Source organism: Sceloporus occidentalis, unplaced genomic scaffold (genome assembly GCF_023333645.1).
Source record: "Sceloporus occidentalis isolate IW3139 unplaced genomic scaffold, rSceOcc1.0.p SCAF_9, whole genome shotgun sequence".
In the NCBI taxonomy this organism is placed as follows: domain Eukaryota; kingdom Metazoa; phylum Chordata; class Lepidosauria; order Squamata; family Phrynosomatidae; genus Sceloporus; species Sceloporus occidentalis.
The window spans coordinates 41,264,166-41,280,322 of record NW_028316989.1 but is presented as its reverse complement, the minus strand read 5'-3'; the positions used below and the strand labels follow the sequence as shown (position 1 = coordinate 41,280,322).

The following is a 16,157-nucleotide window of genomic DNA, read 5'->3' as shown; positions in this document are numbered from 1 at the left end:
CTGAGTATTCCTTGCCGAAGAAAGCCAGATGAAATTCATGGGGTTACCATAAGTCGACAGGTGACACACACCTGCAAGCTCAAGTTCTAGTTCTCAGCTATAAGTGCAGGGTTTGCGTTATTTCTCAAGCCACTGTGAATAAATACAAGTGATATCAAAATGTACCCTGAAGCAAAGAAATGACCTTACCTTAGAAATGTTAATTTTTGAACTACGACTAGCAGAATTCCCCAGACAACATAAGAGTTGTAGTCCAAACAAGGCTCTTGGAAATGGCACTGCATCTACAAAAAAAGATGAAAGATCCACAGATAAATTACTTATGTAATTAGTAAAGCCATAATATAACGTTGAACTCAGCACTACCACAACCACCTCACTGTAGTGCTCTGACCTTCTCTGTTTCTTCCTTACAGATTTGCTGACAATGGCATTGGCCTCACTTTGGCAAGGTAAGCGGTCACCTTATGCTATATGTATTTTTATTTAACACTAGCTATGAAAAGCAAGATTTGGTCCAAAGCAGTCATGCTGAAATGCAGTTTGATCTCTCCTAGTGGAGGCACCTTCCCATATGATGATGGATCAAAGCAAGAAATAAAGAACAGCCTCTTTGTAGGCGAAAGTGGAAATACGGGGACCGAAATGATGGACAACAATGTCTGGGGGCCAGGAGGCTTGGACCACAGTGGACGGACTCTTCCCATTGGCCAGTGCGTTTCATTTAGGGTTTTTTAAAAATCTCTTCCATTTTGTTCAAAGCACTATAGGATTTTGTTTTGATTTTTCTTTGAGCGTGACATAAATGGCTATGTGATGGGGCTGTATTTTATACGTTCATTGCATGAGGAGCAGCTTCAAGCAGGTTCTGGTTGTGGGATTGTGGGAGTTGTAACTATAAACTCTTTGCTGCACAGTTTTCCTACTGACAGATGCCAATTATCAATACTCATCTACAGCCTCCTCTTTGATGGAGACTGTGGTGAAGAACTAAGAGGGCTTCCTGAATCTTTACTTCTTCGAAGTGAAATGCTGGGGGAAGGCAGTCATTCGAATATAGTATTAATTTCTGTGTAAATTACTTAGGATGTTTTTTTAAGGCAGCAGGCTAATGACTCTGAAAGTGACTGACAACATAGAATGAAACAGCAAAGTAGGATCAACAAAAGAGGAAACAACAAATGTAATGCTGGAATAGGTGGACAAATAAACACTCCTCGCTTGGTGCCAGAAGGACATCAAACACTACTAAATGCAAGCCTCTCTAGTGAAAGAATAACAAAGTCATGGTGCCACCAGTAAAAAGGCCCTAGTGCCAGATGTATGTACAAGCAAAGTCCATGGGTTGGATTATGAGAAGCCTCTCAAATATATCTCAATTGTACATCACTCTTGTAGGTCTCAGCATGTCCTAATCTGGTCCTAATGGCAAACCACCTGTGAACAAATCTTGCCCCATGATAGGATTACCATAACGCTGCCATAAGTGAGAGATGACTGGAAGGTGCACAACAAGTGGATAGTAGAGTTTCTTGCATGCTATAGTGTACATTATCTCAGTACTGGAAGTTTTGCTCATCATTTAAATGTACACTCCTGACATTAATTGGAGCATGCGGTCACCAATGTGGCCTTCACATTACTCTAGTAGTGTATGACTTGACTGTAGGACTCAATTTGTCAAAAGTATTCTGCCTCCCTAGACTCTCATGTTTAATTTAAAAATGGTCTCTGACAACTGCCTTTTGACTGCTCCCTCTACAAATAGCTCTGGTTTTAACAGTCTGTTTCAGTGCTCATTAAGTCTCGGCTTTGGGATGTTATCCTTGCCATGAATGAATGAGTAATAAAGCAGCTTACTGCTTAAAAGACTGTAAGAACAGGGCCAATTTTTCCCCCCTTTTGATTGGATTGTGGATATTTTTCTTTTCTTTTTTTTAAATGCCCATGGACTTACATCCAACAAAGTTCTTTCTAAGAATGCTGAGCAAAATAATCTGTAAAGACATGAGGGAATGTGATTTGAATTAATAAGAATCACAAGGTTCAACACCTCCCGCCTTCCCAGTGGTAGAGATTATGGGAGGTAATTCTTCCAAATGAATGTGAAATTGTTAGCTCTATTTGCTGCTACCCATTCTCCATACAGTAACTCATTAGGACCAGATGTCTCACCCCCCTTTTTTACCAATAATAATAATAATAATAATAATAATAATAATAATAATGTATTCCAGGAATTTTCCAATTAGAGGGATTCAGCTTTATGATGGACCAATCAACGTCCAGAATTGCACGTTCCGGAAATTTGCCGCGCTAGAAGGCCGCCACACCAGTGCCCTGGCATTCCGCCTGAACAATGCTTGGCAGAGCTGCCCCAACAACAACGTCACAAACATATTCTTTGAAGATGTCCCTGTGAGTTAACCTTTGTAATGAACTGGCGTAGGTTATTTTGAGGTTGGGGGTACATGCTATTATGGGTCACAATTATTATTCGCAGCTCCAAGTGGATAGAGGAATGAGCATGGAACATTCTTTAGAAGTCTTTAAAATGAGAGTGGTTTTTCCCCCCTATGTGAAGTTGTGAAAGCTGGATAGTGCCTTTTTAAAAATGTTTAAGAGGAAATACAGTTTAAACAAATTAAGACATGCAAACAATCTGCTAAGAGTACATCCACCTAGAGAGAGCAATACAACTGTGGCAAAGTATTGGACTAGAACTGCAGAGTCCTAGGTTCAATTCCCACCATGGCCATAGAGTGCAGTTGGAGATCTTAGGCTATTCATTGCCTCTAAGCTACTTCATAGCCTACTCCATAAGTCTGACCATACAAATGGAGATGAGGATATGTTACTCCAGACTGAAAACCTTGTAGAAATGACAAGACATAAATGTAACCTCTAGGAGAATGCACTCCAATAGAGCAAAACATAAAATTAGAGCATAAGGTAAGAAGAGGTATGACTCATATAGCATTCTGATATCTGCCCATTTTGTTACATATTCACATATCCACTGGCTTGTCCAAATGGGTTACTGTGATATCTAGCGTCACTCCTCAGTAATGTATGAAGGAGGGTTCAATCAAGTTACTAAGCAGTTCAGAACCAATACATTAATGTGTCTTTTTCTTTCTATTTAGATAACCTCTAGAGTATTCTTTGGAGAACCAGGACCTTGGTTCAATGGGCTGGACATGGATGGAGATAAAACATCTGTTTTCCACGATGTAGATGGCTCTGTATCTGAATATCCAGGATCATACATTATCAAGGAAGATAACTGGCTGATTCGGCATTCAGACTGCATTGATGTCCCAGACTGGAGGGGCTCTATTTGTAGTGGACATTATGCGCAGGTAAGAATTAGGGGCACTGGGAGTGTGGTTCACTGAGAGGCTGTGGACATCATTGTGCACCTGGTGAGCTATGATGCTACAAGGACACAAGCTTCTCATCTTCTCTGAGGGTCCAGCTGGTGAAAGAGAGAGTGTGTAGCATGATCTACCCTCTCACTGTTGATCTCATGGCTGGACAGGATCGTAAATAAAATAAATTTGTTTTATTTTTTCTTTCTCTGTCATGTGTATGTGTGTGTGTGTGTACACACACATTTAAATTCACTCACTCGCTCACTGAGGCAGCAAAGCAGGCGAAAGGGAATTGGATGAGGAGGCATTCAGACAGAGTGCAAGGTACCTCTTCCGCCTTCAGTTCAGGATCCGAGATGCCCTGGATGTTATCAGACCTAAATCGCCACCGATCTAGCTGCCACACTGCCTCCTGGATGCATCCTGGGTTGAAGCCTCACTCAGCCAGCCATTTTTTGAAGTCAAAAACTCTCCAACTTTGAAAAAGTGCTGGCTGAGTGAGGCTTTGACCTGGGATGCATCCAGGCAGCGACATTGCAGCTAGATGAGCAGTGATTTAGGTCTGATAACATCCGGGGGCATCCCAGATCCTGAACTGAAGGTGAAGTATGTAAAATGGATTATTCCTTTGTATGATAAACTCCTTAGTCTAGATTGACAGGCAAACAATAACAGCTATTGGTTGACAGATTGATGCATTCTGGGAAGACAAAAAGCAGCAGAGAAAAGTGTGTTTGCCAGACAGAAATATGTGGTTGGTTAGGTCAATGTCACCTCGTTGTCAGTATGTGGTGTTAACAGGTCACTGCAGATCAGGATAATGTGACATGAGTTCAATTTTTGTGGTCAGTGGAGAAAAGCCCTGAAACTGAGAAAAGCCAGCTTCAAATCCTTGCTTAGCCATGAAGCTCATTGGTCCAGCAGCAGTCAACCTAATCTGCCTCGCAAGACTGTCATGAAGACAAAATTGTTGTGGAGGAAGAAATTGTGTTTGCCACTTTGAAGTTTTTAGGGGAAAGATGGGCTGAAAATGTACATACAAAAGGATTTCTTGAAGGTCTCAAAACTAGTCCGTTCAATGGTTATTTTTTTAGTTTAACAAATGAGTTTTATGTCTACTCCAGGTTTACATCCAGGCCTACAAATCAGCCAATCCAAGGATGAAAATCATAAAAAGTGATTACTATACACATCCACTATACCTGGAAGGGGCTCTGAGCAAAAACACCCACTACCAGCAATATCAACCTGTGATCACTTTGCAAAAGGGCTACACAATCCACTGGGATAGGACTGCTCCCGAGGAACTGGCTATCTGGCTTATTAATTTCAATAAGTGAGTGTGTGACCCATCCAGACAACATTCCAATGCAGTAATGAAGTTTCAAGCTGTTATAGAAAAAGGGCATTCTTGCAGATCTGACATCATGGTTCCAATAAGCCCACACAAATTTGACTTTGTCTTCTCACCTAAACATCTTAAGTCCCCCTGGAACAGATGCAAAGAAGTCATGAGATAAATATTTGAAAGAATGTGTGGGCCAAGATAGTTCCTGAATCATAGGAGCTGGTGACCTTCCACAGGGGAATTGGTCTATACTTGCTACCAAGTTGTAGCAAATGTAGTTATTTGGAAATAGTCATTTTGGAAGTGGCTCTGCTTACCCCAGCATATAAACCTCTAACCGGCTTGGAAATAATTAAAATCTAATTTGGAGAGTGGCTTTATCTTGGCTTATGGCAGGCTTCAGAAAAGTCATGGGGCTTGGTGTGCATGTGCCTCTGTGTAATGCATTCTGGTTTTCCCCTTTTAATTTAGGAATGACTGGATCAAAATTGGGCTTTGTTATCCTAAAGGAACAACATTCTCCATTCTCTCAGACATCCACGATCGCCTTTTGAAGAAAACATACAAAACTGGTACATTCTACCCAGTTCTTCAAATAGATAAACTTGAGTATCGAAATCCTACCAAAGGGTACTACTATTGGGATGAAGACACTGGGTAAGGACACAGAATTGTTTGAATAGCCTAAAGATTTTTGATGTACAGAATAACTTTCGGTAGGAAAGCAGTGTGTTGTGTTATTGTATTCTTAATGTACATTGAGGTAATATCCTCATAGTCTGTCCATATGATCTTTAAAATTCAGCCAAAATGGCATTTTCTTCCTCTGATTTGGACTGAGAAACCTATGGTCTTTCAGATATTTAGGGAAAGGTTATTCCAACCACTCACCATTGTCTATGCTGCCTGAGGCTGATGTGAACCGGAGTCCAAGAATACCTGGAGGGCCACAGGTTTCCTAGTCCTGCTTTTAATGATTCATCTGCAAGTCATTCAGCCATTAAAGCAGTTCCATATCTCATTTTTTGGCTTCTCGAAATCTTGACCAAGTTGTGTGCTCTTTTATTTTTTAAAACAGCAAATCAATAAGCTAAACGTTTCTGAAAGTTCTGGAAAAGGAAAGTGCATAATTAATTTCCCACTTTTACAGGATTGGGAAATAAGAAGGAGGAGCTGAACAGGCCACCCCTTTCGGTGCTGGATTGGGGTCGTGGCAACTACATGCTGTGGCCCTGATCAGGCCTTTCCATGGCACAAAAAGGAGCCACAAAGAGCAGTTCCTTTTTGCGCCGTGGAAAGGGCACCATAGCCGCAGGTGCTGCGGCTTTTTGGCACTCCTTTGGCACTGTGTCATCTAGATGCAGTGCCAGAGGAGTGTCATGACAGGGCAGCATCGGGGTGTGTGTCGTGTGGACATCATGCCCCCACTCTGCCCCCAGGCTGGCATTTATCGCTGGTTTGTCAAGGCCCATAGTGTATCTACCTTCTTATAATCTAAATGGGGCTGTCCCTACCATTTGGCAGAGTGAGGCAACAACAACAACAATAAAATTTATTTATATCCCGCCTCTCAACAAAAAGCAATCGGGGTGGCAACTACCTTGGGAAGTTGATATTGGATGGGACAGAGGCAGGTCATCTTCCCAAGCTCATCTGCCATTCTCCTCCCTTGGAGCTGTGTATGCTACTTTCGTCTGTCCTGAACACCATAAACTAGTTTGTTGTTGTAAGGTGTTATTGGGAATGCTATATCGTTACCAGCATTGAAGTAAGATTCAACTGCTACTCTAGATAGCTTCGGTGTATGGAATGGAAGAGGTCCTCTTGACCTTTGTCTCATGTAGCAAGATGCAATGGCAAATCCCCTCTGAAGAAACTTGCCAGGAAACCCCCATGATAAGTTTGCCTTGTCTAAGGCTGGCTCTGAAGCTAAAATAGAATGGACATCCAAGCGACGGAGAGAAAAAATCAGGTTGCAAGTGCCAGAGTGATGGTCACTGCATTGCTCTTCCTTCCCCCCGCTATCCCCAAATATCAGGAGATTCTCTAGGACAGCATCTAACAAGTGGTGAAGGATAGCAATTGAAACAGTAAATGGGCACAGGGAGAGCACAGAACACAGACGGTACCTGGGATATGTGCACAGTAATCCCTGAATCTGAGCCTGGGTCAGCGTGGAAGTGTTTGTCATTGCCAGGAATAACAATGTCTCATGGTAGGTTATATGTCATAGATTGGGGTGAGCAGTCATGGAGGGGCAGGGAGCCACATTAGCTCCCCAGGAGACCTTGGAGGGCCACATCCACATCACTATCCACACAGAAAATCGGAAATAGTTTTGCCCTCTAAGGGGCATGCAACACATTTCCACCATGTTTTAGTGTCTTCCTGGGATTTTGGGGCCTCCAGACGAACACCTAGAGGTGCTGATTGCTCTTCATTTCATGTTTTTCCCCCAGGTTGTTGTTTCTCAAGCTAAGAGCTCAGCATGAAAAAGAGCCATTTGCTTTCTGCTCCATCAAAGGCTGTGAGCGAATCAGAATCAAAGCCAACATCCCCAAGAATCCAGAGACCAGTGACTGTGAAGCTAAAGCCTACCCCAAATATGCTGAAAAACCATCTGTAGATGTGCCAATGCCCAAGAAGTTGCCTAGCTCACGCTCAGTAAGAGAAGCTGATTTACTTAGTGGACTGATTCTGATTAATCTTTCAGTTGTTGATATGGTTCTAGCAAAATGCACAGAGATTGTTAAACTGAGTTGGGTTTCTTTTTGGTATTAGCCCTACTACCTAGAGCTATATTTCTTTCTTGCCCACTTCTCCCTCTGGATCAAGGCAGGGAACAACTACAGACTGACAAATATGCATCAGTTAAGAACTGTATGTCTGTGAAAATATACAGCAATTTAAAAGAACAAACAAGACACATACGTATTAAAACAATCTACGTTTAAAATTCATCATTTAAAATTTACAATTTTAAAAATCATCTAGATAGGCCTGATGGAAGAAATTAGTCTTCAATGCTGTTTTAAATTCGAACAGCGTATTCAGTACGTTTTGTACATACAGTACAGTACACAAATACTTGAATCTCTTCCAACAGGTTGTTCCACCAGATATATAAAATCCAAATACACAAATTATCTGTGGTCATTAGTTTTGTTTCCTTAAATGGCACTACTTAAGAAATTCTTAAGAATGCTAGAACTATTTTCATCAAAATGACCCCCTTAAGCATAATTTTAAACACACCCAAATGGTACAGTTTGGCCTTATGGATCAATATTGAAGACTGATCCTATCATTGAAAGCAAAAGCCACATGGAATCATTCCATTGTGGCCTGGAACTTTCCGATTAGTTATAGTTTCTTGTATTAGGCTTTTAGGGATTATCAGCACAACAAAATGGATTGATTTCAAAACTGGTTTCTGGAGAAAGAAAGGCTAACATCATTTCATTTTCTTTTTTCAACAGAAGAAGGACCATTTTGTGGAAATAAAGCTAGACAGCCACAAGACCAGATACTTCCATCTCCGAGATGATTTTGCATATATTTCTGTAAGTGTTTATTTGCCTGAAGCTGTTTGGTGAATTGTTACTCTTTATTTTAGGAAATTTTCATCAAATTTTAAAATAAATACAGTCCTCCTTAAGTTGCACACAAAATTTTTTTTGGGTGGTATGCAAATTTTCAAATACACATCAAGGAAAGAAATCAAGAAAAGTAAGAAGTATAACAAAGTTGTATTCATGTAGCTCTTTATTCAATGATTAATTGGTTACAGGAAGCATGTATATATAGGTAGTCTTGCATGTTTAACTTGATTCTAGACTTTTTAATGATTTTTATACATTAAAAATTAATGGTGTTTTAATTTGATGTGTTTTAACTTTTTTTATTATTGAATTTTTAGCTTATGTTGTTTTAGCCATTTGTGAGCCATCTTGGGCATTAAGCCAGAGGAATCATGGCATGTAAATGAAATAAATGAATAGAATAAATCCAGATAAATATTTAACTTGCAGTCAGTTAAAGGACTATTGAATAAGATCAGAGTGTATGTGAATATTTGGGTAGGGAGAGCTGTATTTCAAATCAAGTGGTTGATTGGATTTAAAAACAAGTACCATTTTGCTATAAAGTCAGAATTAAACTTGGGATAGGCTTTAGCTTTTAACTGCTCTGAGATATTATTTCTCCCCATATTTTCTCATCCCATCATTACAGGATTTTAATCTGGTTCTTTTGCTGCAATTTGGATCTGAAAGAAAGACAGTAACTCATCTTCTTATTAAAGGGCTTGTCATAGATAAAAATGCACCATGCGGCAGGATGGAATTATTTTGAATTCAGGTCTATTGTAGCCCACAGAGTAATTTGTTGTCAAGCAGGAAAGAAGTCAGCTTTTTGAAAATGCGCCTTTCCTCCCTTTTAACACCAAAATATGAATTTAACACTGGCTTTTAGTATGTAAATAAATTAAATAAATTATTTCTCTCTAAAAATCTAGGGTTAGGATCTTACGGCTGTTAACTGTTTTAATATGGATTTTCTGCACTATGTAGGTTGAAGGAAATAAGTTTTATCTTTCTGAAGACGGTATCCAAGTAGTTGTGATTGATGGGCGGGATGGAAAAATTGTTGATCAGATGAGTTTCAAAAACTCTATTCTACAAGGAATTCCAGCACAGATAGACAACTATGTCAACAACATCCAGGACAAGTAAGTAAAGGGGAAGTTGCATATAAGGCTTGGCATCCTGCTTGTGGCATCTGCAGACAGAAGCCCATTTTGTGACTGCATATTGTTATTAATTTTTTTGCCTTTGCAGTAGTTGATATTATTTCTACCCTACTCAATCTCATCATCGTCGTCATCATCGTCATCATCATCATCATCATCATCATCATCATCATCATATCATCATCTTATCCTGCTGTTTTCCCAGTCAAGGAAACAAAGTTAAAACAAGCATAACTAAAAATTAACAAATTACAAAAGTTAAAAATGCAATTAAACTATCAAAAAATTAAAACCCTTTTAAAACATAATTAAAAAAGAAAGCAGCAAATATAAAATCCAGCACATTATGCAAGGTCCTTTCCCCTGAGCAACCAGTCTCCCAAGGACTTCTGAAATATCAAGTATTTACCAAAGCTCTCTTAACTCACTGTTCAGTGACTACAGCATCCCTTCCCCATGGCCTTTCCATAGTTGATGGAGTGGGGAGTCAGGGAACCTTGTGGCTACATCCCTGTAGACAAGTGTTCCCCAAACTTTGGTTGTCCAGACTTCAGCTCCCAGAATTCCTGATCATTGATCCAATGGGTTAGGGCTTCTAGGAGTTGATGTCCAAAACACCTGCAGAACCATAGTTTGGGGAACATTGCTGTAGAGAATGATTGTATCATCCACCGAGACCAATGGAGGACTGGGTAGATTTCAGTGGTTGATATAATTATTTTGCATCTAGCTATGGAGATGTAGCCAGACTCTTCTCTATAGTGGCTGTAATAGCTAATTGGTAGGTCCAGGAGTGGGGTGCTGAGAGGACAATGTAATATAGATTCACATGCGGAACTACTACACCATGCTGTGCCACCCAGGATCTTGGCCAGGGTGCTAGAAGAATCACAACAAACTGAAAACTTTATCATACATTTACAGATGTACTGTACATACCATGTACAGTAATAGATGTACATACCACAACCAGGATCTAAGGATGTACCTCTGCTTGCTTTCACTGCTTCCACCAGAATCCATGAACCTCCTGCTCTTGCAGCTCCCTGAAGCTGCATACCCTAAAATTTGGTTGGGAGAAATGAGATGCAGATTTTTGTCTCAGAGGGCTATAGCATGAGGGGAACAGAAGAAAGTCCCAATTGTCCCTGTAGTGGTTGCAAAAGTACAGTGTTGGCACCTGGCCTGTATACCATTGGTTCACTTTTCATTCTGATCATTATGTAGATGAAGTAAAGATTATACAAACCATTCCAAAAATCAGATGTAAATTGAACTGATTAAAGGGGGTTACTGACCATCAGAATAAAATATGGATGACTGGAGGAACCAGAGCTGTATTTAACAATGCTTTTAGTTGGATGGCACTCAGTATTCCCAGTGTGAAGCTATTCCATCTTTTCCCTTTAGTATATCTTTTGAAAGGAAAAAAGATGGAAGCAGTTGGAAAGCACTGGCAGAGTGGGTCTTTCAAGATGAAGACATCATCATCATCAATGTGTGGATGTTGACAGGTGACTTGAAGTCACATATACCTATGGCAACCCCATGAATTTCACAGGGTTTTCTTAGGCAAGGAATCCTCTGAGGTGGTTTTGTTAGTTCCTTCCTCAAAAATATAGCTTGCAGCACCTGGTATGCATTGGTGGTCTCCCTCCAAGTACTAACCAGGGCTGACCCTGCTAGGATCAGATGGTCTGTGGTACCTTTTGGGTATTTAATCATTTTGATAAAATTATGAAAATAGGGCAGGTTATTTGCATGATAGGTCTCATTTGGAAGACTTCTGATGACTACAAGCGTCCTTATAACTGCATTGTTGGTAGCTTTCAATGAATAAATCTCTTGATGGTTAACAAACCTTTTTCCTCCTGTAGTTCCATAGTGGTGATGACATCTAAAGGAAAGTTACTTTCCAAAGGCCCATGGACTAAAGTTCTGGAGAAGCTTGGAGCAGAGTCGGGCTTTAAATTAAAAGGTAAAATAATTTTTAAAGTCTTTATAGTTAGTGGGCTGTTGCTTTGCTTCCCCCCAAATCTCAGGGAAATGATCAGGGTAGAGAAAGTGCTGTACCATTTATGGTGGCCAGTTCAGGATTGTCCCAGGTCCTGAGATTTCCAGGGCAAAACGTGAGACATGGTAACTCAATGTAGCCTTCAACTTTCACAGGGGTTAGCGGCACAGCTCCCATATGAGCACTGAATGAACACACACACACACACCACTATCTGAGAGAACACTTTTCTAGGCATCTGTGCAACTCTGTGGTCAACTTCTGGCGAAGCTGAATCATGCTGGAGAACCTACATATGCCTACCGAAAAGATATTTTTAGGTAGCAGGGGCAAATAAAGTAATCCACAAATAATCAAATCTGTGGATGCTTAGCATGCAAATATTGTCATTCTCTGTCTCTCTCTCACACACACACTTGGAATTAAGACAATAATCTTAGCCAAGGGGCCTGTTCCCAGATGAAGGTGAAATAAAGGGATTATTCCTTCTCACTCACGTAGGTAGATGAAATAAGGAACATTTAATCGAGCCTACTTAATTTTAGCCAAAAGATGGATGCAGTGTGGAGTGGAGGATGTGCCCTGGCACCACAACAGTTGGGAGGGAAGCTGGAAGCTAACTAAGTAAACACATAGATCCTGTGGAGAGTCTGCTAATAGCAGCAATAAATCGATTAAACCTTGCATATTGTTGCAAGCTGGGGTTTTACTAGCTGAACTAGAGATCTGCAACCAGATTTTTTCTGTTTCCTGGAGCGTTCAAAACTGAGAAATTTGCACCCTCATCACATGCCTGGCCCATGAAGATTGGGGCCCTGACATCTGGCAACCCTGGTGCCACTTCACTATCCAAGTGACAGCTTGCTGTCACCACCAGCCCAAAGCCACTTCTGTCCAGGTGGAAAGTTAGCATATGCAGGGGTAGGCAACCTAGAACCATGACCTAAAATCATTAGCTTTCTATGTCCTTTTATATATGGAAACACTCAAAACACATGACTTTCCCGAAGCATAAAATGGAACTGTCCTTCCTATAACTACATCATGTGTGTCTACACAGAGACCTTGTCTCCTCATCCAGCATTTTTAATTACTTTTTATAGATAAAATGGCACTTGTGGGATACAAGGGCAGCTTCCGGCCATACTGGGTAAGACTGAACACAGATGATGAGGCAGTGAGGATCTTCCAAGCCGTGCCAGTTCCAGTGGTAAAGAAAATGAAATTGTGAGGATGTTGCCTGTATGGTCTTTCTGCTCTTCTCAACAACACATCCTCAACGAGGAAGACATCTGGGACAGCAATGCCTGTGGCTCTTCTGTGATGTAGTATATTTTGTTGATGGACAAAGAAGAAATCTTATTGTAAATGAATTAAGGGGCCACACAAACCCACCAGCATTCCTGAACCAATGTAAGTTCAGTTTGTTGATCTGCGTATTAGGACTAGGTCTCTTGTCCACTTCCCACAGGCATATTTGGGAAGAAAGAGTTCATTTCTTCTACCCATGTCCTGATCGTGAGCCTTCCGAAAGGCACTGTGTGAACAGAATACTGGATTAGATAGGCCTTTGGACAGATCCAACAGGGCTCTTCTTTTGTTCTTAATTTCACACCATGCTGCCTCAGTGTAGTACAACTATGGCCTTTCTCATGTTTGTCCATAGGGGTCTCAGGTAGTGAATTAATGGATAACTACAAAGTGCTTCTTCTCTGATCTCAGATTACCAATACTTGTTTTGAATGTTTTGACATTTACTCAGGAAAAAGATGTACTTCTAAGTGGAGCCCCTGGCTATGTAAATATGAAAGTGTACATTAATGTCAGTATTAAACAACTAGCAAAAATACTGTTGGGACCAGTCAGCCATTGGTCTCCCCACAACTTTTTGGTTTGTTGGGCCACTTGAAGGGACACTGCTGACAGTGAGCACAGAAGAAAGTTTTGTTAAGTGTTAGATGGGGCGCACTGAGGCCAAATACTTGCTTTACCAGTCTGGGGAAATAAAAGCGAACACCAGTGATATGCCAAGCAACTATCAGCGACACCTTTGGTGATTTAGAGTTTCCTAGAAAAGTGGTCATTTCCTTGTATAGGAAAATTGCTAGTTTTCACAAAATCTTGAGATTTGCCAGGTGGGAAATTCACAATTGCTGGTGATTAATAAATATTTTGCTGGTCCTTTTTGTAGCACCCAAAAGGTTACAAGGCCTAACAACACACCTCCACCCAATAATAGTTGTATAAAATTATTGCAAATATCAATGGTACACCAGCACAGCGGTTTGGATCCAAACCGTTATGTTTAGAGTATCTTAAATTCTACTGATTTCAATAGGATTTGCTCATTCCAGGTCTTCAACTCTACTCAAGTGCGACTAAATCTGCATCTTACTTAATGTATCTGATTCTCCTCTATCTCTACTTGCATTAGAAAGCAGAATCTCAAATAAAAACAAGTTACAGATATTACCAAACTCTTTCTGTATATGCCCTTTGGTAGTTAATGACATGACCATCAGAGGTTAGGATGTATAGTAGCTAGTATAACAACTGACCATTCACAACTTGTGAATCACTGCTTTTTAAAGGCTATAATGTAGCAAATGGTTTCCCTTGAGCCTACACCCAACAGTCGTCTTTATTTGACACCTTTGTTTTTTGTGCACACGCCAGTTCAAATATTTTACCCGAAATAGCTGGTCCTTTTTCGGAACTAGATGTATAGTGTTTTGTATATTTTCTTAAAGTTCCTGTCCAAAAAAAAAGATATATATATTTGTATTTATTTATTGCACAGGCACTGAAAGAATTAAATCTGAAGGGAGCAAAGCTATTATGGGGTTTACCAAGGGGGCAAGGACCTGGAAATAGTCTCTTCAGATTATCTGCTTTGCACTTGAAAATTTCTAACGGCCACAAAATGTGGTACTACTCTCTTGGTTTCCTCCAGTTTTTATAATTAATGATGAAAAATTATTACGATGTTACTTCCAAATGTATTTGCTTACAATTTAACATGCAGTTATTTGGAATACAACATTTATTAGATTAAAATTTTGATGCAACTTTTGAACTCTTTTGCCTCAGCTTGTATTTGATTACCATCCGTCACCATTAACTATGCTGTTCTTTTAGATAAGGTGATCTGCGAATATGGAAAACTTTCTAGCCAGGAAAAATGAAATGTACAAATATAAGATGGGTGGCACTTATCTTAAAATCAGAAGAGGTGAAAAGGATATAGGGGTCTTAGTAGACCAGAAACTAAACATGTCAATAGTGTGATGCAACAGCTAAAAAAAGCCAATGCAATTCTTAGATGCATTAACAGGAGTATAGTGTTCATATTGAGGTAAATAGTAGTGCCACTCTATTCTGCACTGGTCAGACCTCACATGGAACAATGTGCTCAGTTCTGGGCACAATTCAAGAAGGATATCAAAAAGCTGGACTGTGTCCAGAGAAGGATGATCATGATGATCAAAGGTCTGGATACCAAGCCTTTGGTGGAATGACTTGGGGGAGCTTGGTATGTTTCGCTTGAAGGAGACTGACAGGTGACATGATAGCTATCTTTAAGTATCTGTAGAAGCAAGCATCTGTCCTACTGCTCTTGAGACAAGAGCACAAATCAATGGTTTCAAATTACAAGAAAAGCAAGCCTAAACATTAGGTGCCATTCTTATGCCAGATCAAATTACACTTGTCAGAATTCCACAGCATTGAACCATAGCAGTTCAAATAGTGCCAAACCGGATTATTTTTACAGTGTGGATACAGCCGAAGGGCGCATTGTTTCCTTCTTCCTGCTCCCATAGGCAGAATTGAAAAATGTTGTGAGAGTGCCCTCTTGTGGACAACATCTAGAAAAGCTGTTATGCTATAAAATAGGACAAGCAAGGAAAGTAAGACAAAGAGGTAAGAATGGTATCTTTGAGGGGAGATGCACCTCAGGCAATGTCGCTATGGCCATATAAGAGATATACCAGAGCTCCCCAAGGCATGGCAGGAAAAACCACTGTACCATGTGCTGAAGCACCTGCCTTCCAAAGAAAGAGATGTAAATGACTCCAATAATATCACAAAGGTAGAAACAGACGTCCAAGTGCAAGATCTACAGATATCAATTAGTGGAGTAAAGGTAGTCAGAGCAAGAGATGTCACATTATATGTCTGGTGGAGTAAGAAATAACCTTCTAGTTAACAGTACCCCAAAGAACGTATACTACATTTTACCTGTTTGGCTAATTGTGAGCTGGACAGCTTTTGGCTCATTACGGAAACAGAGTCTGAAGACCTATAGTCAAAACTTTATGACTCTTCTGACATACTATGCATGCTACTCCTGCTCTGGTGTCTTTGACAGACGAAGCAAGAAAAAGACAGAATCTTTCTGTGAGCATGAGGGAAAGCAGAATTCACTTTAGAAACATGCCAGTGGTATTGCCCTGAATGGTTCAAATAAGGACTTCATTAGGCTTTGAGGGACCATCTGAATGGACTGGATAAACCAGTATGTCCCTGATTTTGTTCCTGTCCTTTCTGAATTTTAAAGAAGTTTTGGGGGCAGTCTATACAATGTTTTTTCCCATTCTGAAATACTCCCAGGGAATTCCCATCACATACAAGATGTTTTTATTTCCATTCTCTAAGTCAGCTTAAATTAAA

General features: G+C 40.2%; 1 protein-coding gene across 1 annotated transcript in view; it reads left to right on the top strand.

Annotated features, from left to right (window-relative positions):
• The window catches only part of CEMIP (cell migration inducing hyaluronidase 1), a 58,329-nt gene extending 43,787 nt beyond the window's left edge, over window positions 1–14,542 (top strand). The window contains exons 18-28 of the mRNA XM_089539057.1: window positions 417–452; window positions 558–713; window positions 2,238–2,418; window positions 3,147–3,362; window positions 4,499–4,710; window positions 5,194–5,379; window positions 7,182–7,386; window positions 8,202–8,285; window positions 9,294–9,451; window positions 11,350–11,450; window positions 12,590–14,542. Coding sequence (XP_089395183.1) covers window positions 417–452; window positions 558–713; window positions 2,238–2,418; window positions 3,147–3,362; window positions 4,499–4,710; window positions 5,194–5,379; window positions 7,182–7,386; window positions 8,202–8,285; window positions 9,294–9,451; window positions 11,350–11,450; window positions 12,590–12,717 — 1,663 coding nt within the window. The 3' untranslated portion in view covers window positions 12,718–14,542. The remainder of the gene's footprint in view (window positions 1–416; window positions 453–557; window positions 714–2,237; window positions 2,419–3,146; window positions 3,363–4,498; window positions 4,711–5,193; window positions 5,380–7,181; window positions 7,387–8,201; window positions 8,286–9,293; window positions 9,452–11,349; window positions 11,451–12,589) is intronic.
• Window positions 14,543–16,157: the final 1,615 nt, after the last annotated feature.